Raw genomic sequence first — 27,294 nt, forward strand, 5'->3', positions numbered from 1 at the left:
GAGGCATGAATAAGTAACTTGCCCAAAAGAATACAGCTAAGTCAGAGGTAAGGTTTGAAACCAGGCCAGCGATTCCCAAATTATAGGTTATTTCCACTATGGCCATTTGTGATTTTGGTCCTTTACTAAATCCAGAAAAGATGCCAATGTCACATTAATCTCAAACCATCCCTCACTGCAGAATGCCAGGCTGAACACGCCTGCCAGAATATTGCCTAAGTGGGGTCTGGGTTACTGCATACAGAAATAACCGAACAACTGTGACAAAGAGAGACTGTACCCTGGCAATTTCCTTCCTTCTACTACCTTCTAAAGGGTTTCCCTTCTGCTCCCAACACAAGGCTTTCTTTACCTTTCATTTCTCTCTCCTGAATCTCCCGCTCCTTCTTGGCCTGGATGGCGAGCAGCCGCCTGCTCTTCACCGCGCTAATCATGTCTTCAGCTCCCACATCTACCTGGGGTTCAAACTTCACAACCTCTTTTTTCCTATCAGTTTTGCCCAGCCCATTCTCCTCTTTTCCATTTTCCTTGTTTCTGGCTTCCATTTCTTTCCTTTTCTGTTTCTCTGCTCTCTTCTTATCATTCTCTTCCTTCAGTACAGCAAGCCGCTCTTTCCACAACTCTGCAGACATCTGCTGTCTGGTTTCCATGTGGTCTTGCACCGAGTACGTCATGAGGATGCGGTGGCAGAGGGCCGTCAAGATCTGGAGCTTCTCTTCTGACGTCAGTTCAAAAAACTCCGAGGTCTCCAGCTTCTCTAGGAACTCATCTTGTACTTCATTATCCTCAAATGGTGCTGAATCTTTATTGTCGTCCGTGTCTGAGCCCTCGCTTTCTTCCTGAACGTCAGATTTGCGCAAGCAGAGCCGCACCAGCTCCGAGACAGAATGTAGGGTCAGAGGGATTTCTGACAGCTTCATTCCCAATTCGCCATAGTCTTCTGCTATTTCATCTTGCAATAAGGTCTGTAAGAGGATGACCAACACTCTATTCAGATATAAAAAGCCACCTTTTTCTGCACTCAAGGCTTCCATGAGGGACACAGCAGTAATAGGATACTGAGCATCTGGTAAGAGTAGCCCAGAGTAACAGCTCAAGAACTCCACCACCATGGCCACGTCCCCAAACAGTGTGTTGGGCAGCCCTTCAGGGGTATCCACCAACCTAAACGCCGGAAGGCTTTTGCCAGTTAACTCTTGGTCCTCGTACCTCTTCTGCTTTTCCAGTTTCTCAAGCATTTCTTTCTCTCTCCTCTCCTTGGCTTTCTCCTTCAACTTTTCTTTCAGCTCCTCTCGTTTCTTTTTCAAATATTCTTTGCGCTGCTCTTCAGACATAGAGGCCCACCGCTTTTTATGTTCTAGAAGCTCAAAGCGTTTTTGAACAATACTTCGCAGCTCTTCTGGGAGACGAGCTCTATCTTCACTGGAGAGCAGACGAGCTGTTTTGGAGATAACACAGGACAGGGCACTCTTTTTGTCCTCCCTGTCTTTGTTTTCTTTGTAGTAGGCAATAAGGTGTAGGGCAGCAGGAGGCAGATGTTTATGGGGTTTACTAGAAGACCTGGGTGTACCCCCGGAATTCCGTGGGGCTCGGGTCATCTTCTGAGTGCCTTTGGCCATATCCAACAAAGTCATCTGCTTCATTTTGGTTTTAGGAGTCTTCAAGCCCTTTTTAGGAGATTTGGAATTACCTGTGGATTTCTGTCCATTAAGGATGCCTTTGCTCCTACCCTTCACTTTCAAAGGTTTGTCACTATGCTTCCCTGATTTCTTGGCAGGTGGGCCTTTCTTAGGAATGTGAAAGTTGGCGTGTAGCTTGTTGGGTGACATCATCTTCATCACTTCTTCCAGATGTTCTTCTGGAGACTTGGAATTCTTTGAGTTCTTCACTTTGAGTGGTGAGCCATTCAAGGATTTCTTCAAATGTACGTGACACCATAACTTGGGATTTAGTGGTGAACTCAGAGAAGAGCTGTCTGTCTTGGATTTTTTTGAAGGCTTCCTATCTGGGGATCCAGTATTCTTCCTCTTAGTAGAAGGGTTGAGAGTCATGTACTAGAATTTAAGAACAGGAGCAAAATTAATTTTAAAAACTAATTTAAAGAAGCAACACTTAAGCATCATAAAGACCCTCTTCCCCAGCTATCCAGGTAAAGATACATATTCATTTCTGTTCAAAGACACCATGTCCCTAAACAAAGACATGAATGTTAGTTGATGTTTTGGCCCTATCAATACAAAACTGATAGCCAGACTTTAAAATCTATACTCTTAAAATTAAACATTTTTGCTATGTAACTACATGTGTTCTGTTTATATATGGTGCTAGCAATTCTTAGATATTTTAATGACATCTGTGAGCCCTTTCCCCAGAAGCAACATATGATAATTCTGCATTCTATTTCAGAATCCATCTGTGGATCCCAGACTGAGGATACCTGATTTAGAAAATGGCAACATCTAAAGAGTTAATAAAGTATTACTCTGGATTTCTTATCATTTAAACCTCTGTTCCCACTAGGAACATTCTATGCTTTTAAGTAGAAAAATTTAAGTATTTTTGTCTAAATGCAGAAGCATATTTTCTTACTTACAATACCACAACAAAAATCATTGCTCATAAACAGGGAGCCCTCCCGCCCCTGGTTCCTCAAACTCCCCTTTGTCCTGTCGCCACACATTGAGAACTCATTCCCGTGAATACATTACTAACTATAAGCCCTCTATATTCTCAACCTCATACAATCCCCTCATGTCCTTCAAATTCACTCCCTCTAGTAGCCCAACTCTGCAATCCTTTAATCCCTGCCAGGACCTTAAATCCATTAGTTCTACCTAACTTTCTGCACACTCGCTTCCTTGTTCTTCTTACCCACATTAAATTCCGGTCAGTTGCTATAATCAATCTTGCATGAACCTCTGGTTCCCTGGCCTCTCCTGCTCTACTACACCTAGTTCCCTGGCCCATACATGTTCAGCTTACACAGGCATGGAATTAAAGATACAAACGCAGTGTGTGGTCTCACTTTAAATTCAGAACCAGGTACCTCAAATGCATCCTGAATACCACCCTTAATATATTCCTTATCGATTTAACATATTCCTTTAGTCCATTCACTTCCCTCTCCCCGGACACATATCTATCTCCTATCTCCTCAAACCACCATATCCCCTTCATAGAGAATTAGTTAATAGGTTAGAACCCAGTCAACTTGTCATAATACCATGGTTTCTGTTTAACAGTGGATTTAAAAAAAAAAAAAAAAAAAAGCTGTGGATTTTCAAACTTAATTTTTTTTTTTAACATTTATTCATTTTTGAGAGTGAGAGAGACCGAGCATGAGCGGGGGAGGGGCAAACAGAGAGGGAGACACAGAATCCGAAGCAGGCTCCAGGCTCTGAGCTGTCAGCACAGAGCCTGAGTGGGGCCCAAACTCACGAACCGTGAAATCATGACCTGAGCTGCAGTCGGATGCTTAACCGACTGAGCCACCCAGACGCCCTGATTTTCAAACTTTAAAGAATGTAATTACAAAGAAAAAAGCTTGGCAGCTAAACCGTAAACTAAATGAAATAATAACCAAGCAGAGCCAATTTCAAAAAAATTCTAGTGACTAGGAGAAAGATTAGAAAACCTTTAGAATATTTGATTTGTTACCAAAAGCAACTAAGCACAGAGGGCACTCAGAGACCTGAGCCTAACTCAAAGTTTGAGTGGGAAGGACGAACCTGACAGAAGCTGCATATAGACAGCAGCCTGGAGGCAGCTGGTAAGACAAGCCCACAGGAGAGGAGACTGCAGGTGAGGAAGCAGCTAAACACTATGGAACATGAAATGATGAGCTCCTTTAAAAAGGCGAGAAGGAAGTGCTATGAGGAGTACACCCCAGAGATGATAGGAAAGAACACCCATGCTCTTGTCAGGAGTAAACAGGTATGGTAAAATTTAATAAGCTGTACTGCAACACCAGGTAAGATTTAAACATTATGGATCTAATCACCAGAGAAACAAACTCACAGAACCAAGGCAGCACAAGTAGGAGAAATATGGTCTGCAATGAATGAGTGGACTACACCTAACATCCTCCTTTTGATTAAGTCCCCAGCTTCAAGGATTTTATTTTTTTAAGTAATCGGTACACCCAACATGGGTTTAAACTCACAACCCCAAGATCAAAAGTCGCACACTCCACCAACTGAGCCAGCCAGGCGCCCCAAGTCTCCAACTTTTGCCTTTTACGGACAATAGGCAATTACAGATTATTGTTCCTCTAGCGGGCTGTTTTTGTTGCCTGACTAAAACTATAAGTTTTGTTCCCCATTTATCATCCTCCATATCAGTTGACAAAGAGGCTACATAGTTTATAGAACATAAACAATATCTATCTGTAACTCAGGGGATATTTTCTCCAGAAGCAGAATTTCCCAGTCCTAGCTCCCCAGAACTAGATTTCAAAATGTTAACAAGAGTGAGCAAAGATAGCTTATGTAAGACTCCACTCTCCGCTTGGACAGTAATAGTACCAATACTCCAAAGACCACCCTACAAATCATAGACTAAGGCCCAAAACTACTCTGGCAGGAACTAAAGACAAATGTGTTAACTAAAGACAAGTTAACCATCCTCTTCAACCAGCCTTGGAAAATCTTCAGAGTATAGACATAACAGATGGATACTTTTTCTAATGCTCAGGATAACAGGCTATATTTAAAGTCATTCTAAAATGAAATTTATCACTAAAAAGGAGACTAGCGTGAGACTATGTTTCATTTTTACCATTTCAAATAGGTATCATTTAATAGGGCCTATTATAATTTGGCCACTTCTTAATTTACTGATTACTTTTCTATTTAAAAAGTCACTCAAATTTTCATAAGGTTCTTTAAATTTCTTCTATTTAGAAGCATTATACTATGCAGAATTGATGTAAGAGCTGGGATGGCTTAGCCATGAGAGGGTCCAGCAACCCATTTATTTTTTTTTGTAAGGTGTGTTTTTTGGCCAAATCACACCATATAATTTTTTTTCTTAAAAATGAAAGAAATTAACTCACCCAACCCCCTCCCAACAGGCCGGCTCCCCGCGTGAGCAGTCCTTCAGTAACTGGATCATCTCAGCATAGGGCATGCTGGGCAGTCACAGCCACATGGGAGCCGGCATGGCTGGACTCAGGGGGATCTGAAAAAGTATAAAACCACTTATGTGCTAAGGGTCTCCCTATCCCCCATTCAGCATTAAGTAATCTACCGGAATAGTGCACAGAGAGGGAGAAAAGAATGGACACCCAGAATAGCAGAATTACAGGTTTTAGGCAAGGCCCTTTCTAAGTGCTAAACAGGAACGAAATACTGATGAATGTCTCACAATGTGAAAGCCTTTAAGAAAAAGTGTATACAATTCTATACCTGCTCCCTGTCAAGTGAAACAAACCACCACCCCAAATAAGAAAATCTATTAAATAAGATAAAAATGAAGAAATTTTATTTATAGCAGCTCACTCAGATGCTAAATTTAACTCAATAGTAAGTGGCCAAGAGCCCTGCACTGGAAAACTCCAGCAATCTGTATTCTAACATTTACTTCTCTCTACATTCACCCCAGGAGCTGTGGTAGGAGTTTCAAGGTAACACTCACACAATGGGCTCGCCTCAATCTCTAGATGTCTTTATCAGCAAATGTGCAAAATAGGTTACCATAAAATAGTCTTAAGTACTTCTAAAGTTAACTTATTTTTAAAGTGCTTCTGCTCTAGTCTCTAACTCAAACAGAAAATTCCAAAGGCAAATTTAAAGAAAAACATCAAAACCCTGAACATCTACTTGAAACATTAATTAGGAGAGATAAGAAACATCTTTAAAAATATATAATGTCATTAAGTAATGAGACAAAATTAAATTACATCAGGTGCGGGGCGCCTGGGTGGCGCAGTCGGTTAAGCGTCCGACTTCAGCCAGGTCACGATCTCGCGGTCCGTGAGTTCGAGCCCCGCGTCGGGCTCTGGGCTGATGGCTCGGAGCCTGGAGCCTGTTTCCGATTCTGTCTCCCTCTCTCTCTGCCCCTCCCCCGTTCATGCTCTGTCTCTCTCTGTCCCAAAAATAAATAAACGTTGAAAAAAAAAAACTTAAAAAAAAAAAAAATTACATCAGGTGCCTTTTGATATAATTCACTCTAAGAGGCACACAACATCAATTCTGTGGTATCTCTACCAAAAACCCATAACCTGAATGTAATTATATGGAAATAACCCCGAATTGAGAAGCATCATATAAAAATAACTGGCCTGTATCCTTACAAAATGTCAAAAGTTTCTGAAAGACAAAGAAAAGCTGAGAGACTGCTCCAGATCAGAGGAGACCTCAGTCTCCTAACAAGTCACAAAACAAGGAAACATAATACATGATACTACACCGGAGCCTGTGAAAACAAAAACAAAATTTAGCTAAAAAGACAATATTGGGACAAATTTCAAAACACGCGTAAGAACTGCAGATAACAGTATTATTTCAATGCTAATTTCCTGATTTTGATACCTGTACTATACTTATGTTAGAAAATAGCCTTGTCAAGGCACCTGGGTGGTTCAGTCAGTTAAAAGTCCAACTTCGGCTCAGGTCATGATCTCACAGTTGGTGAGTTTGAGCCCCGCATCGGGCTCCGTGCTGACAGCTCAGAGCCTGGAGCCTGCTTTGGATTCTGTGTCTCCCTCTCTCACTCTCTCTCCCCCTCCCTCCCCCTCTCTAAAATAGATAGATAGATAGATAGATAGATAGATAGATAGATAGATAAATGTTAAAAAAAAAAAGTAGCATTTAGCCATTATATATTGATCCAAAAGCTTCCCTACTATGGGGTACCTGGGTGGCTCAGTGAGTTAAGCATCCAACTTTGGCTTAGATCATGATCTTGCAGTTCAGGAGTTTGAGCCCCCCGTTGGGCTCTGTGCTGACAGGTCAAAGCCTGCAGCCTGCTTCGGACTCTGTGTCTCCCTCTGTCTCTCTCTGCCCCTGCCCCTCCAGCTTGTGCTCTCCCTCGCTCTCAAAAATAAATAAATAAACATTAAATTTTTTTTCTTAAACCAAAGCTTCCCTACTAGGATATACCAATCTAAAGTAAGAGTAACAAAACACTAGAGCTGCAATGTTATTACCAAAGGGCAATGAGCCAAGATAGCAGATTTCATCTTAGATGACTGGGATCACACAAATAAATGCCTTATAAATCACTCCCCCAAGTCATTATCCCTAAACTCAACTGTCCACTGCATTTTTTTTCAATGAATGGTACTTCTTAAAGAGATGACTTCACAAGCCACACACCTATTATACCTATACTAAATATCACAGAACATAAAATGAGTAAGATAGTTCTTCTATTCAAGTTTTATGTTCTAGAGTTTGTAAGACCACAAACACACTCTCATTATCACAATAGGCCCTATTCGGCTCACACTCCAAAATTCCATACCCCTAAATAACTTTTTCCTCTCTCCCACCTAAGCTCTCCCTGCTGGTCCTTTCCTCAAACTACTGCTCAGAACTTGCTTCCTCTCTCCAGGCTCCTCTCTCTCCACAGTAGCTACATTCAGCAGCCTGGCAGAATATCAAGTTCTACAAAATCCAAAGAGAAGGCAAAGAGAGAAAAACAATTTTTTCAAGCTATTGACTTTGGAATAGGCAGATCATAGATCTGATCAACGTGAATCCTCAAGGCATTATTTAAAATCTCCTTTAGATGAAGAAAGAAAATCCAAAGCATTGTTTTATGGTCTACTTATCCATGTCTTTACTGTATTCTGTCCTGGCTGAGATGCTATAAGTTCCTTAAGAAAACTACAAATAGGAAAAACACAACTTATATGCAAAACTCAGGAGACAAAATCAGCGACAGGTCAAATCGTACGGGGAGATAAGAATTACTGTGTAGAATGGTATTGTACAGGAGTCTCAATTTCTCTAAGCATAATCACTGACTTCAGGCAGCACTTTGTTCTAAACAAGCTTACAATTCCTAACCTCAATCTTATAGCCAGGTTCTATTAAGTTAGTATCTTAAGACCTCATTAGAAAATTTGAGAATAGGTGATTTATTCATACACTCCTGGAATTCTAGTCTCTGGCTCCTACAGAAAGTGAGTTAAGCATCCACAGAAAGTGTGGATCAGCTTTTTTGTTCTTATTAGCCCAAAAGACCTTTTACCCATAAATAATACTTAGTCTTTCTTCTTCTTCTTTAAGTCTTTCTTTCATGTCATTCACATACTTAAACTAAACTAAAATACATAAAAGACAGCTGTTAAGATTTAACAAGAGGAAAATATTTAAGGACTCAAATGATCCAAGGGTCTAAAAACTCATTCAGAGATGATTTTATATAGGATTTTCATACAGTAATGACAGTAATCTTATGTTATAGCCACTGAAAGCCTTACCAGAATTCCAAAACTCTATAGCAATGAAATGACAAATAATTAAAACTTCCCCTCAGTAAATAAAAAACTTTAGTACTGATCTAGAAAAAGCCAATTGGGGTGCCTCGGTGGCTCAGTCAGTTGGGCGTCCGACTTCGGCTCAGGTCATGATCTCGCAGTCCGTGAGTTCGAGCCCCGTGTCGGGCTCTGTGCTGACAGCTCAGAGCCTGGAGCCTGTTTCAGACTCTGTGTCTCCCTCTCTCTCTGACCCTCCCCCGTTCATGCTCTGTCTCTCCCTGTCTCAAAAATAAACGTTAAAAAAAAAAAAATTTAGAAAAAGCCAATTAATTAATTTCTAATTTTCCTTTTTATGCAAATAATAAAAATTTAAAGAGCATAGGAAGAAAATGCTTGATCATGCTGGTCTGGAATAAGAAAACATGCTAAATATTAAACTATGGTTGGAGAAATAAAATTATTTCTCATAATTTTGTCAGCAAAATCAGTCTAAAATAATTGAAGTAATTTAATTGTATGCCTCAAGATGTGCTTCATTTTTCAAAATTGAAAGGAAGGGGAAAAATCTGTTTTAAATGGATCAGTAGCCCTCTGCCAGTCCTATCCTGGCCCAAAGACAAAGGTGAAATATCAGTATGCAAATCAGTAAAGTTGCCAACGAAAGACATATATACTCTCAAAACTTACATTAAAAAAAAAATCTTAGGGGCGCCTGGGTGGCGCAGTCGGTTAAGCGTCCGACTTCAGCCAGGTCACGATCTCGCGGTCCGTGAGTTCAAGCCCCGCGTCAGGCTCTGGGCTGATGGCTCAGAGCCTGGAGCCTGTTTCCGATTCTGTGTCTCCCTCTCTCTCTGCCCCTCCCCCGTTCATGCTCTGTCTCTCTCTGTCCCAAAAATAAATAAACGTTGAAAAAAAAAATTAAAAAAAAAAAAAAAATCTTATTGGAGGGGCACCTGGGTGGCTCAGTAGGTTTGAGCATCCAACTTCGGCTCAGGCCATGATCTCATAACTTGTGAGTTTGGGCCTCACATCAGGCTCTCTGCTGTCAGCACAGAGCCTTTTTCAGATCCTCTACCCCCCCTCTCTCTGCCCTGCTTGCATGCACATGCACATTCTCTCTCAAAAATAAACAAACATTAAAAAAAAAATCTTATTGGAGAAACCCTGAGATAGAAAAGACAATCAGAAATCTGAGGCCAAGGTCTTGGCTTTTGTCATTTTAGTTTCTGTTGGTTTTAATTAGACTAGCCTCAGTTCCTGCAACCGGAAAATAAGATTATGTGTATGTGTATATATGTATATAAAATACACATACACCCGACACAACATTATAAGAATTGTTTGGAAGATCAAACGAGTTGATTAAAGAAAACAAAAAACAAACAAACAAAAAACATTTTCAAGAGGGAAATGCTAGGTTTTCTACTAATCTGCCATACAAACTAATACCCATTCCAAGTCTTTTTCAAGGCTGCTGATGTGTTTATCTTATCTGATATACAAAATCAGTTTTCATTCTTAGGAATTAATTTGTAAAAAATTTTTTCCTATTTATATCATACCTCATTCCAAGAAGAATCTGAGGCAAAAAACCGTGTGTGTGTCTGTGTGTCTGTGTTTTAATCAACCATAGTAAAAAATAAATCAATCTAGGAGAGATTTTCAATATCAACCCCACATCATCATCTACATAAAATAGATGGATGTCAAAATTTCTGAATCCATTATCTGATGTTAAGAGCTCAAAATCTAATCTAACTGGAGCCACTGAAGAAAACGAACTCGTTTAAGTGTTCTACCTTGCTCTTCAAAAATTAATAGTGACCTTACCTTGTATGGATCAAGTAAAAAGTCACTGAACTTGCTAGGCAGGGAATATTTCTTCACCAATTCGTCTTCTACCACCCATGGTGCATTTTCACCAGTACCAGCCCGTAATGCGTTATGCCGTATAAAGTATCGAAGTATCTCCTTATTTGGTGGGCGTTCTGTACGAATCAAGCTGTCTGCTGGCACATTACTGATGATCTAGGTTAACAAATATAAATAACTTACCACTGGGGTTAAAAGCAATTAACCACGGAGAACAAAGATTTATGTTCTTTCCAGAAAAATCATAACTCCCTCTATAAAACAGGGCTATAAACTAGATGAAAGAAAAATAATTTTCAGAAACAGAATGTTAAATTAAACACATCCCTAGGCAATTTATCTGTATGTATCAAAGACCTAAAACTGTGCATACCCACTGAACCAGCAATTCCTCTTGTTAAGAATTTAGAAATAAACGGACTGTCAACTAATAAAAGGAAGGGGGGGAAAAAAAAGGGAAAACTACATAAAGCTACATCAGTAAGGGATTCATTTTTTAAATTAAAATACATCCATACAATGAATGAATGCAACCATTATATGCATATAATATATACATGCATATAATTATGTATAATATATTACACATAATATAGACAACCATAGGGGGAAAATGTTTCTCAATCAGGACGAATTTATCAGAATCGTCTAAGGTGCAGATTCTTGGCCCCCAAACTTACTGAATGAGAAGAATCTCTGGCAGTAGAGGCTGGGAATCTAGATTTTTTAATAAAACTTCCTGATGACTATCATACACACTACAATCTGAAAATACTATTTTGGAAAAAAATTTAATGACATCACAGACGTTTACCATATAGTAAATGAAAAAAGCAAGTTACAAAATAGTATGTATAGAATCCTCTCTTTGTTTCCCCCTAAAATTTTATTTTTAGGTAATCTCTATACCCAACATGGGACTCAAACTCATAACCCCAAGATCAAGTATCATACTTTAGCAACTGAGCCAGCCAGTGCCCCGACTCCTATTTTCAAAAGTCACTTAAAAGCTGGGGCACCTGGGTGGCTCAGGTCCTGATCCCAGGGTTGTGGGATGGAACCCCGTGTTGGGCTCTGTGCTGAGCATGGAGGCTGTTCAAGATTCTCTTCCTCTCTCCCTCTGCCCCTCGCCCCTACTCAATGTTCTAAAAAAAACAAACAAGCTAACCACCATTAACCACATCTATATTCACCAAATATCATCTCTGAGCACAGGATTAGAAATATCTTTTACCCTTATTTGTATATTCTATCTTCCTCTATTTACTACACGTAAACAAAGCAATTTACATTCTTCACACTCATCAGTAAGAATACAAACGATAATCAGGGAAGTGGGTGAGACTCCCTAGTAATAATATTTTAACTAGCAACCCTGCTGAAGGTGAAGAAACTTAGTGAAAAACTGTATTTAACATCCAATTTTCAAATATAAAGAAATCCTAACAATTTAGCAATGCCTTCACATCAACTATAAAACAAATGGAGTCAAAGTGCTGGGGGCGATCAGATGACTCAGTCAGAAGAGCATTAGACTCTTATCTCAGGGTTGTAAGTTCAAGCCCCACGTTGGGTACAGAAATTACTTAAAATTAAAATCTTCAAAAAAAAAAAAAAAGAGTCAAAATAGAATAAGACTTGTCAACTTTTTGAGGTGGGAAAAAAAATCCAACACTCTGAAGAGCCAAAAGAACTGGGTTATACTCCTTCCCACGCTCATTTACTAAATTAGGAACTTTGACAGAATTCTTCAACTTCTCAGGCCCTAGCTGTTTCTTCTATAAACAGTTGAACAGGAAGACAAATGTGCAGTTATCTTCCATATCCAGCAGCCCATCTTGCCTCTTTCTAAATACAAGATTTTACACATACAGGTATACAAGTACCTGAAACTAATATGCCATATTTCACGGATTCTAAGACACTATCAATGAAAAAACACAGTGTTTTATATGCCACTAAGAAAACAATTCTTGCCAATTCATTTAAGCAATGTCCTGACTCTGGACATATTAAAAACATTCAAACCTTAGAATCAATAAAACTTAGCACTAAGTTATTTTAAGGGTATTTACTGTTTTAGATTATTAGCTTCACAGATACCTTGTAAAAGTGCTGATGAGAACTGACTTGGTTTCTGAGTTTATTACAAATTGCTTTATTTTTAACTGGGAAGAGCTATTTCCTGGAGAAAGTCCGTAACTGCTGCGAACCGATTCTTATTTTTCAAACTGAGTTTGAAACTCAAATGCAAATTATTCTTAGACCCTAATAATTCTTATTAAAAGAAAACAGTATGCTATCTCCTAGGGGAAAAAAATACAATTTAACTTAAGGTCATAATTACAAAGACTACAAAAGCCTAGAATTTACCGTAGAAACACATTCATTCACATTTTTCTGTAGCACATTTTCTCCGAGAAAACTGGCCCTATGATATTTTCTGAAATAGCATTTTCGACATTTAAGAGGTTTAATATAAAGTGCCAACTAACCTTATCTTCATTTTGTAATTTCACATCATATTTGTGAGGCAAAAATTTTGGCGGAGCCCATTTCCTTTCTCCTTTTTTTAATGAAGTAGGGAGTTTTCGTGGAGATCTACGTGCTCTGTCATCTAGTCAAATCAATAGAAAATTAGTGAAAAAAATACGTCTTTAATTTTATCCATTCATTTATTAATAATCTTATTGAACACCTACTCTGCACCAGGCACTGAGTGATGAGACACAAAGATGAATCATAAAGTCCTTACCTCAAGCAGATCAAGTCTGTGAGAGTCTACAAAACTTACAATATAATGTGGCAAAATACTGTAACAGAGATTGGGACAAAAAAAAAAAATACTATGAGAGCAGAGAGGAGCAACTCTAACTTGGTCTGGAAGACAGGCAAAGGAGAGGCCTAGAACGACTAGAACTTGTTCAGAGACTATAAGCCGTAAAATGAGTGAATATGATCTAGGCTATAGTGAAAACATCAGACTAAAGATACGTAGGAGCCAAATTATAAATAACACTGTACACCTTTTTAAAAAAATTTTTAAATGTTTATTTATTTTTTTTTTTTAATTTTTTTTTTCAACGTTTATTTATTTTTGGGACAGAGAGAGACAGAGCATGAACGGGGGAGGGGCAGAGAGAGAGGGAGACACAGAATCTGAAACAGGCTCCAGGCTCTGAGCCATCAGCCCAGAGCCCGACGCGGGGCTCGAACTCACGGACCGCGAGATCGTGACCTGGCTGAAGTCCGACGCTCAACCGACTGCGCCACCCAGGCGCCCCTAAATGTTTATTTTTGAAAGAGGGAAAGTATGAGCGGGGGAAGGACAGCGAGAGGGAGACAGGATCTGAAGCAGGTTCTGCGCTGACAGCAAAGAGCCCAATGTGGGGCCCAAACTCATAAACTGTGAGATCATGACCTGAACCGAAGTTGAACACTTAACCGAGTCACCCAGGTACCCCCATTAATTTTTTTTTTTTTTTAAGTAGGCTCCATGTCCAATGTCCAGCGTAGGGCTTGAACTCGAGACCCTAAGATCAAGAGTCACATGCTCTACCAACTGAGCCAGCAGCCAGGAGCCCTAACACTGTATACCCTTTAGAGACTGGAATTTGTCTCATGGGCACTAGGGAAACAAAGGATTTCTTGTCTAACTAACTAGATATACATTTTGAAAGATTACTAGTCTGAAAAAAACTGAGAAAGAAAATAACACTTTTGAAAGTTAGAAAATGAGTAAAATGGCAAGGTGAGACTGAAGAATGGGAAATCACAAGATGTAATACTAAACACCTGAATTAATGTAACTGGAATGGAGACTAAAAGAGTCAAGAGGTATTTAGAATACAAGATTTGGTAACCACCTAGATGTGGAAATGCTAACGGCTTCTAAGTTTTCTGCCTTAGGGACCAAGGAGAGGACAGTGTCATTAACTGAGTAAAAGAATGCTGAAAGACTAGCAGGATTCTTGTTGACATGCCTTGGGAAGACAACATAAGCAAGACGATTAATTCAGCTTTACAGGTGTTAAATTTGAACTGCTTGGGACATGCATGTGAAGACTAGATCTAAAGTTTAGGAGTTAAACTGATGTGGTCCTGGAAATCGTCAGCCTTTATACAGATTAAGAATTTAAACTGTGGACGGAATGAAATGTAACAGTACACTTCTGCAGAAAAATAAAAAGGCAGCAAGGGTGCCTGGGTGGCTCAGTAGGTCAAATGACCAACTCTTATTTTCGGCTCAGGTCACTATCTCATGGTTCATGAGTTTGAGCCCCATACTGGGCTCCTCACTGATAGCACAGAACCTGCTTGGGATTCTCTCTCCCATTCTCTCTCTCGGTCCATTTCCCAATCACATGCGTACACTCTCTCTCTCAAAATAAATAAATAAACTTTAAAAAAAAAAAAAAAAAAGGCAGCAGGCAGTTCTTCCTGCCCACAGGCTTTATCCCCGTACTTTAATAAAATCACCTTTTTGCACCAAAAAAAAAAAGGGGGGGGGGGGAGCAGAAAATTCCTATGAAAAATAATTTAATGAGAAAAGGAGGTTAAAAAAAAAACAAAACAGGAAAGTAGGGGTGCTTGGCTGGTTCAGTTGGAAAAGTATGTGACTCTTGATCTCAGGGTCATGAGTTCAAGTCCCATATTGGGTGCAGAAATTACTAAAAATAAAAATAAAAATAAAACAGAAAAGTAGTTGGGAAACCTAAGAGACTATGGTACTAAATAAGCTGAAAGATAGGAGAGTGACCAACAGTGTTAAATGGAACAGAAAAGTAAAAAAAAAAAAAAAAAAAAACAAAGAAGAAATCAGTGAATTTTGCAATTAGGGGGTCACCTATAACCTTATTAGGAACAGTTTTAGGAATAAAGAGGCAGAAGTCACACTTATACATAACAGCGTAAGGAATAAACTCATGGTCAGAAAGCAGAGACAACATTCTCAAGAATCTTACCTTGAATGAATTAAGACAGAAATAGAACAACAGGATCAAGGGAGGATAGTTTTTGTTTTTAGAAAATGGGACTTTATTTATAAGTTAAGAATGATTAGAAAAAGGGTTTAAAACATTCTATAGTAGAGTAATAAGTTTACCTATTCCTTGAAAAACTAGGAGGGAATGGAATTCAAAGAACAAGTATCTTCGCCAATTGGAAAGATCACTCCCTTCTAAGATGGAGGAAGAATACAGAAATTGCTACAAGAGAGGTTAGGAACACAAAGCTGAAAAGTTCCTGCCCTAATACATTATTTCTGTCCCCCACAAAGTAAAAGGCAAGGTCACATGATGAGAACATATTTTTCATACTGGAATTTGCCTATCATATTTCTACGAAAATTCTAATCAATTTTTCCCTGAAGACATTCAGAGTACACCGAAACATTCTTTAGCTCACCTACAACGCGTAACAATATACTAGAAATGACATTATATCCCAATAATTAAAACCTGAACTAAGGCACAGGCTCTAAAAAATACCCAAAGCCTAAAACCAGCAGTTCCTGGTACATGATGCTTAAGGTATAAAACTAACAACTGTAACACATCATTGGTATGCCAATGATTTGATTCTATAAGAAAAGAAGTGTTAGAAGACCTAACAGCCAACACTTAACCAAAACACTTATCCTCCTCAAATCTTAGGATCTGTGAAAAACACACATATTATAAACCTCCAGTATCAAAAAGGAGAAAAACTGAAAAACACAGACATTAGCATTCATAGTACACAGTGGAAAACAAAACTAAAGTATCAACAACTGCGGGGGAGGGGGACAGCTACACAACAATCTCAGAAGCTGCCTTGGGAGTAGGTAAGGACATCCCTCTAAAACCATCTGCACATATCCAAAACATCTGGAGACACAAAACAGAAGGCAGACGGTGGAACATTCTAATGCAACATTCTAACTCGAACTTTATGACAGTTAAATAATGAAGTAAAATTACTGGATCCTCTAACAGTCACAGAGAGGGGATCAGTATACACAAACCCTCTTGAGTAATCCTATTTTTGGAAAAAGAAGGGACCCAAATAAATTCCTTATTTACACAAATTTAAAAAAAAAAAAAAAAAAAAAAAAAGGACTCAGAGGCTAAAAAGTCTCCCCGGTGAACAACATCTCTGTTTCTCAACTTTCAACACATCATGGTTAAGGTCTCCAGGCCCCTAAAATTTACTTTTAGAGTTTCACAATTCTGGCAATTCCTATCTGAGAGGGACCTGAATTTATGCAGATAAAATGAAATCTCTTAAAAGCACAGCAATGGCTTACAAAATGAAAAAAGAAAAAAAAAAAGAGCGGGACCCTTGGGTGGCTCAGTCGGTTAAGTGTCTGACTTCAGCTCAGGTCATGATCTCATGGTTCAAGAGTTTGAGCCCGTCAGGCTCTGCACTGACAGCTCAGAGCCTGGAACCTGCTTCGAATTCTGTACCTCCCTCTCTCTCTGCCCCTCCCCTGCTTGTGCAGATGGGCTCTCTCTCCCTCTCAAAAATAAACCAATATACAAGAAAGAGAGAGAGAGAGAGAGGGAGGGAAAGAAACAGAGAGAGAGGGAGAGAGAGAGAGAGAGAGAGAGAAAGAAAGAAAGAAAGAAAGAAAGAAAGAAAGAAGAAAAGAAAAGAAAAGAAAAGAAAAGAAAAGAAAAGAAAAGAAAAGAAAAGAAAGGAAGGATGGATTTGAATTAGCTCCTCCTATTCCAATCGCCCCCCTTCCACGCATCCTTATGAATGTCCAACTTGGAGAAAAGGAAAGCAAACTCTTTCCCATCCTGAGTAGGCAGGTATGTGCACACAGATTTCTAAGCAGCCACAGGTAAGACTTCCCCCTGGTCTTAACTGTGTGGGGAGATTTAAATCTTGATTCCCTTAGTGGATATTTTAATTGTTTTCTGAATCATAAATGAACAAAAACATATCTATTTATCTATAAAACTTAATTACAAATTTAATTGTTAGAACTCAAAAGATTTATGGAGGATAAAATAAACAGAGTAGCATAACTCACTAAGGAAAGCTAGCATCATACATACTAATACTCTCTCTCCTTCCTTCATCCTCTTTCACAATTGGCTCCTTCTTCTGATGATCCTGAGCAATTTGGCTAGAATTCTCTTTGTCACTTGAGGGAGAATCACAGGCACCGTCTGATTTCTTCTCAGTGGCCTCTTCATCCACTTTCTCCAAAGGATGAATCTTCACAATCCTCACCTTGAGCATTTTTTCCTTCCCAACCTATAAAGGAGACAAGAGAGAATCAAAGATAATAAAGAACCAAGAACCTAAAGATGTTTAGAATATATTATCCAATATATATCCCACTTCACCTGACAAAAAAATTCACTGAAAAAGTAGCCAAGTTGTGATTTTTTTTCCAACTTTGTTTCTCAGACTTCTAAACGGCAATAGGATACCTTAAAAAATAAAATGATCACAATCTAGTTCATAATTCATGTACCGATGTACTAAGGCTAAAAGGCCATCACTACACTAACCTGACATATGTGTAAACACAGTTCAAGAACTTCCATTTTGTTAAAAAATCAACTACGTAGGGGTGCCTGGCTGGCTCAGTCAGAATAGCATGCAACTCTTTTTTTTTTAAAGAATCTTTTTTTTTTTTTTAATTTTTTTTTCAACGTTTTTTATTTATTTTTGGGACAGAGAGAGACAGAGCATGAACGGGGGAGGGGCAGAGAGAGAGGGAGACACAGAATCGGAAACAGGCTCCAGGCTCCGAGCCATCAGCCCAGAGCCTGACGCGGGGCTCGAACTCACGGACCGCGAGATCGTGACCTGGCTGAAGTCGGACGCTTAACCGACTGCGCCACCCAGGCGCCCCAAGCATGCAACTCTTGATCCTGAGGTTGTGAGTTCCAACTCCACGTTGGGTGTAGAGATTACTTAAAAATAATATCTTTGATAAATGTATAACTATACATACGAATATCCAATTATTTTAGAATCATCTGTTGAAAAGACTATCTTTTCTTCACTTAATCATCTAACTATCAAAAATGAGCAGCGTGTGTATACATGGATGGACGTATAGGAGTCTATTTCTGGATGCTATTGTGTCCCAATGAATCTATTAGTCTATCTTTACAACAATTTCATACCACCTTAATACTTGAAAATAAGGCTCAAAATCAGACAGTATTATACCTCTAACTTGGTTGTTCTTTGTCAAAGTTCTTTGCATTTTCACATGAATTTTACAATCAGCTTGACAGTTCCCATAAAAAAGCTTCTGGGATTTTTTAAAATAATTTTTTAATTTGAGTATAGTTGAAAAGCTGCTAGGATTTTATAGCATTTGTGGTGTATCTACACATCACTTTGGGAAGAACTGCCATTTTAACAATACTGAGTTTTCTGACCCATGAAGACAATATCTCTCTCCATCATTTAAGATCTTGTTTAATTTCTCTCAGAAACATTTTATAATTTTTAGTGTCTAGGTCTTGTATGCCTCTTGTCAGATTTACTCCTAGAGCACAGCATATTTTTGATGTTATCATAAATGGTACTGATCTTTCTTGGGGCGCCTGGGTGGCGCAGTCGGTTAAGCGTCCGACTTCAGCCAGGTCACGATCTCGCGGTCCGTGAGTTCGAGCCCCGCGTCAGGCTCTGGGCTGATGGCTCGGAGCCTGGAGCCTGTTTCCGATTCTGTGTCTCCCTCTCTCTCTGCCCCTCCCCTATTCGTGCTCTGTCTCTCTCTGTCCCAAAAATAAATAAAAACGTTGAGAAAAAAAAAAAATTTTTTTTTAAAAATAAATAAATAAATGGTACTGATCTTTCTAAATTTCAATTTCCAATTGCATGTTGCTAACATTGGTTTTCGTATTATTTACCCTATATCCTGCTACCCTGCTAAACTCACTTGTTAGTTCTAAGAGGTTTTATGGGAGATTCCAGATTTTCTACATGGACAATCATGCTGTCTACACATAAAGATAACTATACTTCTTCCTTTACAATTTAGATGCCCTTTATTTCCTTTTCTTGACACACAACTAGCTAGAACCTCAAATACAATGTTAAATGGAGTGGGAGAGCAAGCATTCAGTCTTTTACCATTAGGTATAATGCTAGCTAGTGACTAATCTGTAAATATCCTTTACCAGGTTGAAGAAATTTCTTTTTTTTTTTAGGTTGAAGAAATTTCTATTTGCAGTTTGCTATAAGTTTTTATTAGGAACTAATGTCGGACTTTGTTGAATGCTTTCTTTGTGTAAACTGGAGATGACCATATAGTTTTTCTTGGTTGTTCTCAACTGAATTATAAATTTAAAAGAGCCCAAATGTCCATCAACAGATGAATGGATAAAGATGTGGTACATAAATATATACAATGGAGTACTACTCAGCAATCAAAAAGAACGAAATCTTGCCATTTATGACAATGTGGATGGAACCAGAGGGTATTATGCTAAGCAAAATTAGAGAAAGACAAGTATCGTATGACTTCACTCATATGAGGAATTTAAGATACGAAACAGATGAACATAAGGGGAAGGGAAGCAAAAATAACATAAAAAACAGGGAGGGGGACAAAACATAAAAGACTCTTAAATTTAAAGAACAGAGGGTTACTAGAAGGACTGTGGGAGGAGGGTGGACTAAATGGGTAAGGGGCATTAATGAATCTACTCCTGAAATCACTGTTGCACTACGTGCTAACAAACATGGATGTAAATTTACAAATATATTTTAAAAAAGAATTATACAGGGGCGCCTGGGTGGCTCAGTCGGTTAAGCGGCCGACTTCGGCCCAGGTCATGATCTCGCGGCCCGTGAGTTCGAGCCCCGCGTCAGGCTCTGTGCTGACAGCTCAGAGCCTGGAGCCTGTTTCAGATTCTGTGTCTCCCTCTCTCTGACCCTCCCCCGTTCATGCTTTGTCTCTCTCTGTCTCAAAAATAAATAAACGCTAAAAAAAAAAAAAAATTAAAAAAATAAAAAAGAATTATACAAAAATTTATAACAACTTTGCATTTGGAGGATTAACCCCACTGGGTAATGATGAATTATCCTTCTCCTAAGGAAGTGTTGCATTTCATTTGCTAAAATTTTGATTAGAAAATTTTCCATCTATGGGTACCTGGGTGGCTCAGTCAGTTGAGCTTCTAACTCTTGATTTTGCCTCAGGTCATGATCCCAGGGTTGCGTGATCGAGCCCTGAGCTGGGTTCTGTGCTGAACGTGGAACCTGCTTGGGATTTTCTCTCTCCTTCTCTCTCTCTCTCCCCTCTGCCCCTCTCCCCTGATTGTGGTCTCTCTCTTGCTCTCTAAAAATAAAAACAATAAAAATAGGAGTGCCTGGGTGATTCAGTCAGTTAAGCATCCAACTTCAGCTCAGGTCATGATCTCACAGTTCATGGGTGGGAGCCCCACGTCAGCCTCTGTGCTGATAGCTCAGAACCTGGAGTCTGCTTCAGATTCTGTGTCTCCCTCTCTCTCTGCCCCATCTCCACTTGCACTCTCTCTCAAAAGTAAACATTAAAAAAAATTTTTTTTAATAAAAATAAAATAAAGAAATTTTGCATCTATGTTCACACAGGAGTTTTGTGAACACAGAATTTTTTTTTGCCTTAGTCCATAGTTTTTTCTTATAATGTGTTTATATGGTCTTAGTATTGGGGTAATACTGACCTCATACAATAATGTGCAAAGAATTCCCTCCTCCCTCCACTCTTCTATTTTCTGGAAACGTCCGGATAGAATTGGTGCTATTTCTTCCTTAAATGTTTGGTAGAACTCACCAATGAAGACATTTGGGCCTGGAGTTTTGCCAGATAATTTTAACTACAAACTCATTTTCTTTAATAGATATAGGACTGTTAAGGTTTTTATTTCTTGCTGAATGCATTTTGGTAGTATCTTTCAAGGAATTTGTCCATTTAAGTTGTCAAATTTATTGGCATAAAGATGCTCCTAACATTCTCTTATAATCCTGTCAATATATGTAGACTGTAGTGACATCATCTAATTCCTCATATTGGTTAATTTGTATCCTCTCTTTTTCTCCTGAGAGTTTGGCTAGAGGTTTATCAATTTTACTGATCTTTTCAAATTACCAGCTTTTGGTTGCACGACTTTCCTGTTTTCTATTTTACTGATTTTCACTTTGATCTAAACTTATTGAATCTTTTCTTCTTGTTTTCTTTGAATTTGAAAGCTCTTCTTTTTCTTAATTTCTTAAGGTAGAAGTCAATGATTTGAGAACTTTCTATTTTGTTTGTTTAAAGTTGCTTGGTTGTTTAGTGCTATACATTTCTCCTAAGCCCTACCATAAGCAACATCTCACAAATTCTAATATATTGTGTTTTCATTTTTTTTTTAATGTTTATTTATTTTGAGAGAGAGAGAGACGCACATCCAAGTGGGGAACGGGAGGGAGAGTGGGAGAGGGGAAGAGAGAGAGAGAGAATTTCCCAAGCATGCTTGATCTCAGGAACCGTGAGATCATCACCTGAGTCAAATGCTTAATCAACTGAGTCACCCAGATGCCTTCATTCACATTCAGTTCAAAACATTTTCTAATTTCCCTTTTGATTTTCCCTTAACTCTGAGTAAGTTAAAGGTATGTTATTTAGTTTCCAATTATTTGTAATTTCCAATTATTTGCAGTTTCCAGATAACTATTATTGATTTCTAATGTAATTCCATTTTCATCACAGTATATTCTCTGTAGGACTTGAATCCTTTTCAATTTATTTTATGGCCCAGAGTATGTATGATCCACCTTGGTAAACTATACATTTGAGAGGAATGTCTCTTCTGTAGTTATCAGGTAGAGTATTTTATAAATGGTAATTAAGTCACATTGGTTGATAATGCTAACTCAAGTTTTCCATATTCTTGCTGACTTTGTCTCCATTTTCTATCAGTTACTGAGAAGAGAGGTGTTGAAAACTCCAACCATAACTATGGTATCTATTTCTTCTTACAGCTCTATCCATTTTTGTTTCATATATCTTGAAAAACTCATTAGTAAATACATAAACATTAAGGGCTGCTGTGTCTTCTTAAAAAACTGACCCCTCTCATTATGAAATATTTCTTAACTAAAATTCAAATTAAAAAAAAAAAAATGTAGGGGCGCCTGGGTGGTTCAGTCTGTTAAGTGTTCAACTTCAGCTCAGGTCATGATCTCGCAGTTAGTTCTTGAGTTCAAGCCCCGCATCGGGCTCTGTGCTGACAGCTCAGAGCCTGGAGCCTGCTTCAGATTCTGTGTCTCCCTCTCTCTCTGCCCACCCTTGCTCACACACTCTCTCTCTCCCAAAAATAAACACTAAAAAAAAAAAAAAAAAAAAAAAAAATTGAAAAAAAATTTTTACCTATGGTAATACTTTTTGCCCTGAAATCTACTTTGTCTTATATTTACACAGCCATTCCAGATTTCTTTCCTTTTGTGAGAGAGAGAAAGAACACACACACACACACAAGCAGGGAAGGAGGGGCAGAGGGAGAGGTAGAAAGAATCTCAAACAGGCTCCAAGCCCAACACAGAGCTCCACACCGGGCTCAATCTCAATCTCACAATTGTGAGATAACGACCTGAGCCAAAATCAAGAGTTGGGTGCTCAACCTACTGAGCCACCCAGGCACCTTGCCATTCCAGAATTCTTTTTTTTTTTTTAAGTTTATGTATTTACTCTGAGAGAGAGTTGGGGGAAGGGGAAGAGAGAGAGGGAGAGAGGGAAAATCCCAGGCAGGTTCCACACTCTCAGTGCAGAGCCCAATGCAGCGCTTGGACTCACAAACCATGAGATCATGACCTGAGCTGAAGTCAGCTTAAGTGACTGAGCCACCCAGGCGACCCCAGATTTCTTTTAATGTTAAGATGATACCTCTTTCTCCATCTTTTTACCATTATCCTATTTGCATTGTATAGGCAGCATATAATTGCATCTTGCTTTTTTATCCAATCTGGCAATTTCTATCTTTTAACTTAAATGTTTAGATCATTTATATTAAATAATTACAAATACCACTAGGCATAGTTGCTTTCTATTCAGCATCATGAAAACTAAAAAAATTGTGCTCTTTAAAAGACACTGTTAAGAGAATCAAAACACAAGCCTCAACAGGCGACTGGGTGGCTCAGTAGGTTGAGTGTCCGACTTTTGGGTCAGGTCATGATCTCATGGTCCATGAGTTTGAGCCCCATGTCAGGCTCTGTGCTGACAGCTCAGAGCCTGGAGCCTGCTTCGAGTTCTGTGTCTTCCTCTCTCTCTGCCCCTCCCCTGCTTGCACTCTCTCTCTCTCAAAAAAATAAACATTAAAAAACAAAAAACATAAAACACAAGCCCTAGTGGGGAGCAAATAAAGAACTTGTATCCAGATCTAATAAAGAACTTGTATCCAGAATAAAAAAGTCTCAAAACTCAAAAACAAGAAAACAATCCAATTTAAAAATGGACAAAGAGGGGCGCCTGGGTGGCGCAGTCGGTTAAGCGTCCGACTTCAGCCAGGTCACGATCTCACGGTCCGTGAGTTCGAGCCCCGCGTCAGGCTCTGGGCTGATGGCTCAGAGCCTGGAGCCTGTTTCCGATTCTGTGTCTCCCTCTCTCTCTGCCCCTCGCCCGTTCATGCTCTGTCTCTCTCTGTCCCAAAAATAAATAAACGTTGAAAAAAAAAAAATTAAAAAAAAAAAAATGGACAAAGATTTTTTTTTTTTTAATGTTTATTTATTTTTGAGACAGAGACAGAGCATGAACGGGGGAGGGTCGGAGAGAGAGGGAGACACAGAATCTGAAACAGGCTCCAGGCTCTGAGCTTTCAGCACAGAGCCCGACGTGGGGCTTGAACTCACGGACCGTGAGATCATGACCTGAGCCGAAGTCGGACACTTAACCGACTGAGCCACCCAGGCGCCCCAAAATGGACATTTGAACAGACACTTCATCAAAAGAAATATATATAAAAGGATAGCAACAAAAATATGAGAAGATCTTCAACATTATTAGTTATTAAAATGATATTCAGGGACACCTAAGTGGCTCAGTCAGTTAAGCATCCAACTCTTGATTTTACCTCAGGTCAGGATCTCAGTTTTGTGAATTCAAGCCCTGTATTGGGCTCTGTGCTGACAGTGCAAAGCCTGCTTGGAATTCTCTGCCTCCCTCTCTCTCTCCTCCTCCTCACTCTCTCTCTCTCTCTCTCTCTCTCTCTCTCTGTCTCTCTCTCTCAAAAGTAAAATAAACATTTAAAAACACCAACAAAAAAAGGTATCTAAGAAAAAAATTCTTGGTCAAAAGGTATGTGCACATTCAATTGTTTTCAATAATGTTGAAGTGTTTATCAAAATAGTTCCACATTCTTGTCAAAACTTGGCATTATTTTTACTTTTTCTTATTTACTAATCTGACATGTATAAAATGGTCCTGCTATGCTTTTTACTTATTTCTTGGATCACTATGTTTTCATACGTTTTATGGGCATACAGATCTCCCCAATTTTAATTTCTCTCTCCCCCTTTGTCAAACTTTGCCTCTTTCACCTTCCAGATGTGTACAGCATATTTTCCTCGTGCCACTCCAAATCTGTCTCCATTCTGGTCTACCTTGCTCTGGACTTATACAGGCTGATCTTTGTGGCCTACATCAAAGGGCTCCCTTGTCCTCTAGATTTTGGTGAGTTCAACCCATGGGAAACAAGAGCAGAAAATCAGATAGTGGAAGAAAAGTGATGTCGGGGTATTTACTCCCATCTCCCTGTGAAATGGGTCACACCTTACTACTGAAATACTCTTCTCTTCCACAACGACATTACTCTCTTCTTGTTCCAGTACCCACTCCCTCCTGTTTCTTACAATTTTCTTACAATGCTTATATAAGCATTTTCTCACTCTGAATACAGTCGTAAGTTCACAACCAAGAGGCACCAAAGCTAAGGACAAAACCAATACACTGAGAAGCCCAAAGCAGAAAGGCAGAAAGATACAAAGCATAGGTCCTTGACAATATTTCCCAACCTCTACGCCACATCTGGTGTCACCCACCTCTAAGACTTACATGAGATAACCAAATGTTTTCACTGCCTAAACCAATGCTATACTACTCAATGCTATCCACAGAGTATCATCATCATACCCCAGAGCTTGTTAGAAATGCATACTTTCAGGGCCTATCCTAGACCTTCTGAACCAAACTATCAGGGGATGGCACCCAAGAATGTATATTCAGAAGTCCTTTAAGTGATTCTATTTAGGCTAAAGCTTGAGAAGTACTGGGCACTGCTAGTTAGCTACTTCATTACATACAGACGAAATCACTCTTAACTGAAACATCAACATCAACAAGTTTTATTTTGTTTTTAATTTTCTTTTTTGAGTGATCTCTACACCCAATGTGGGGCCTGAACTCACAACCCCGAGATCAAGAGTCACATGCTCCACCGACTGAGCCAGCCAAGCGCCTCTGAACACGCTATTTAAATATCTGAGTGAGTGAATGAGTGAGGAAGGGAGAGAGGGAAGGAAGAAAAGAAAACAAAAGAAAAGAGAGAAGAAAAGAAAGAAAGAAAGAAAGAAAGAAAGAAAGAAAGAAAGAAAGAAAGAAAGAAAGAAAGATATTTGAGCCTATTTACTACTTCAACATTTCTGTGCATATTCTGCAAGACATTATGGTAAAGCAACCAGCCTAGTGTCCACTATAAATATTTAACAAATGTTAGTTCCCTTACTCCTGAATCTTACTTTAAGCTTTCAAAGGATTATACAGGGATTGCTTTAGTTTTAGGTTATTATCACTTTAGTAATAGTTATCCTTGTGCTATTTGGGCTACAAAATTAAAAAACAAATATAGCAGGGGTGCCTGGGTGGCTCAGTCAGTTAAGCATCCGACTTCGGCTCAGGTCATGATCTCACAGTTCATGAGTTAGAGCCCCTCATCAGGCTCTGTGCAGTCAGCAAAGAGCCTGGAGACTGCTTCAGATGGTCTCTCCCTCTCTCTCTGCCCCTCCCATGCTCCTGCTCGGTCTCTCTCTCTCAAATAAAAACAAAAAAATTTAAAAAAACAACAACAACAACAAAAAAAACAAATTTAGCAGAGAAAGAAAAAAGTCAATTTGCTCACTATTGTAGTGAAATGACATTCTTTGCTTTTGGTACCACAGATTTGGATTAAACATCTGAAAGTCTTTGAAACAAAGTATGAAAAAATTACACAACCAAAAAAAGTCAAGATAGCAGTTATCAAAAAGGGCTAAAACAAGGAAAACAAGGATGCAGCAGTACACAGTGTAACAATTTTTGTAATATTAACATAAAGTTAAATATTCCCAACAATGATTATGGTTCTAAAATTTGGCCCTTATAATATCTGACACTAAGCAAAGCAAACTTCAAATATAACACAATTTTGCACACAGAAATGTACTCTATAATCTATACTAGAAGCTCTAATCCTGACATATGGTTATGGAGTCAAATTGTACCAAAAAAGGGGGGAGCAGGTACTTACCTCAAAATCACACTCTTCTCCCACAGCATATTTGGTCATGATCTCCAACCAAGCAGTATCTACTAACTTCTCTAGAGAGGCTGTGTTATGATGAACCATTTCCAGAACAAGTTTCTCGTACCAGGCAGGGAACTCTTCCTTCAAACTAAACAAACACATTATTAGTTACCAAGAAAATGCAGAAAAACCTATCTAGAGAATTAATTCAAGTTAATTCAAACATTTCTTGGGGCGCCTGGGTGGCTCAGTCGGTTGAGCATCTGACTTCAGCTCAGGTCACAATCTTGCGGTACGCAAGTTCGAGCCCCGCGTCGGGCTCTGGGCTGATGGCTCGGAGCCCGGAGCCTGCTTCCGATTCTGGGTCTCCCTCTCTCTCTGCCCCTCCCCCATTCATGATCTGTCTCTCTCTGTCTCAAAAATAAATAAACGTTAAAAAAAAAAAAACATTTCTTTAGCAAAGCTAAGTGAGGCACTGGGGAACACAAAGATTAAAAACCATGTGGCACACAGGACAAAGAA

At 39.0% G+C, this 27,294-nt stretch overlaps 1 protein-coding gene across 3 annotated transcripts in view; it reads right to left on the bottom strand.

Moving 5' to 3' along the window:
• BAZ1B (bromodomain adjacent to zinc finger domain 1B) overlaps positions 1-27,294 on the bottom strand; it is a 73,866-nt gene that overhangs the window by 33,319 nt on the left and 13,253 nt on the right. For all 3 annotated transcript variants that reach the window (XM_047089138.1, XM_047089139.1, XM_047089137.1), the window contains exons 3-7: positions 26,776-26,920; positions 17,341-17,542; positions 12,793-12,914; positions 10,256-10,453; positions 353-2,054 (exon numbers count right to left, since the gene is read on the bottom strand). In XM_047089138.1, the coding sequence (XP_046945094.1) occupies positions 353-2,054; positions 10,256-10,453; positions 12,793-12,914; positions 17,341-17,542; positions 26,776-26,920 (2,369 nt within the window). The remainder of the gene's footprint in view (positions 1-352; positions 2,055-10,255; positions 10,454-12,792; positions 12,915-17,340; positions 17,543-26,775; positions 26,921-27,294) is intronic.

Source organism: Lynx rufus, unplaced genomic scaffold (genome assembly GCF_022079265.1).
Source record: "Lynx rufus isolate CCGP_SWC_20201006 ecotype Redwood Valley unplaced genomic scaffold, mLynRuf1.p SCAF_27, whole genome shotgun sequence".
In the NCBI taxonomy this organism is placed as follows: Eukaryota; Metazoa; Chordata; class Mammalia; order Carnivora; family Felidae; genus Lynx; species Lynx rufus.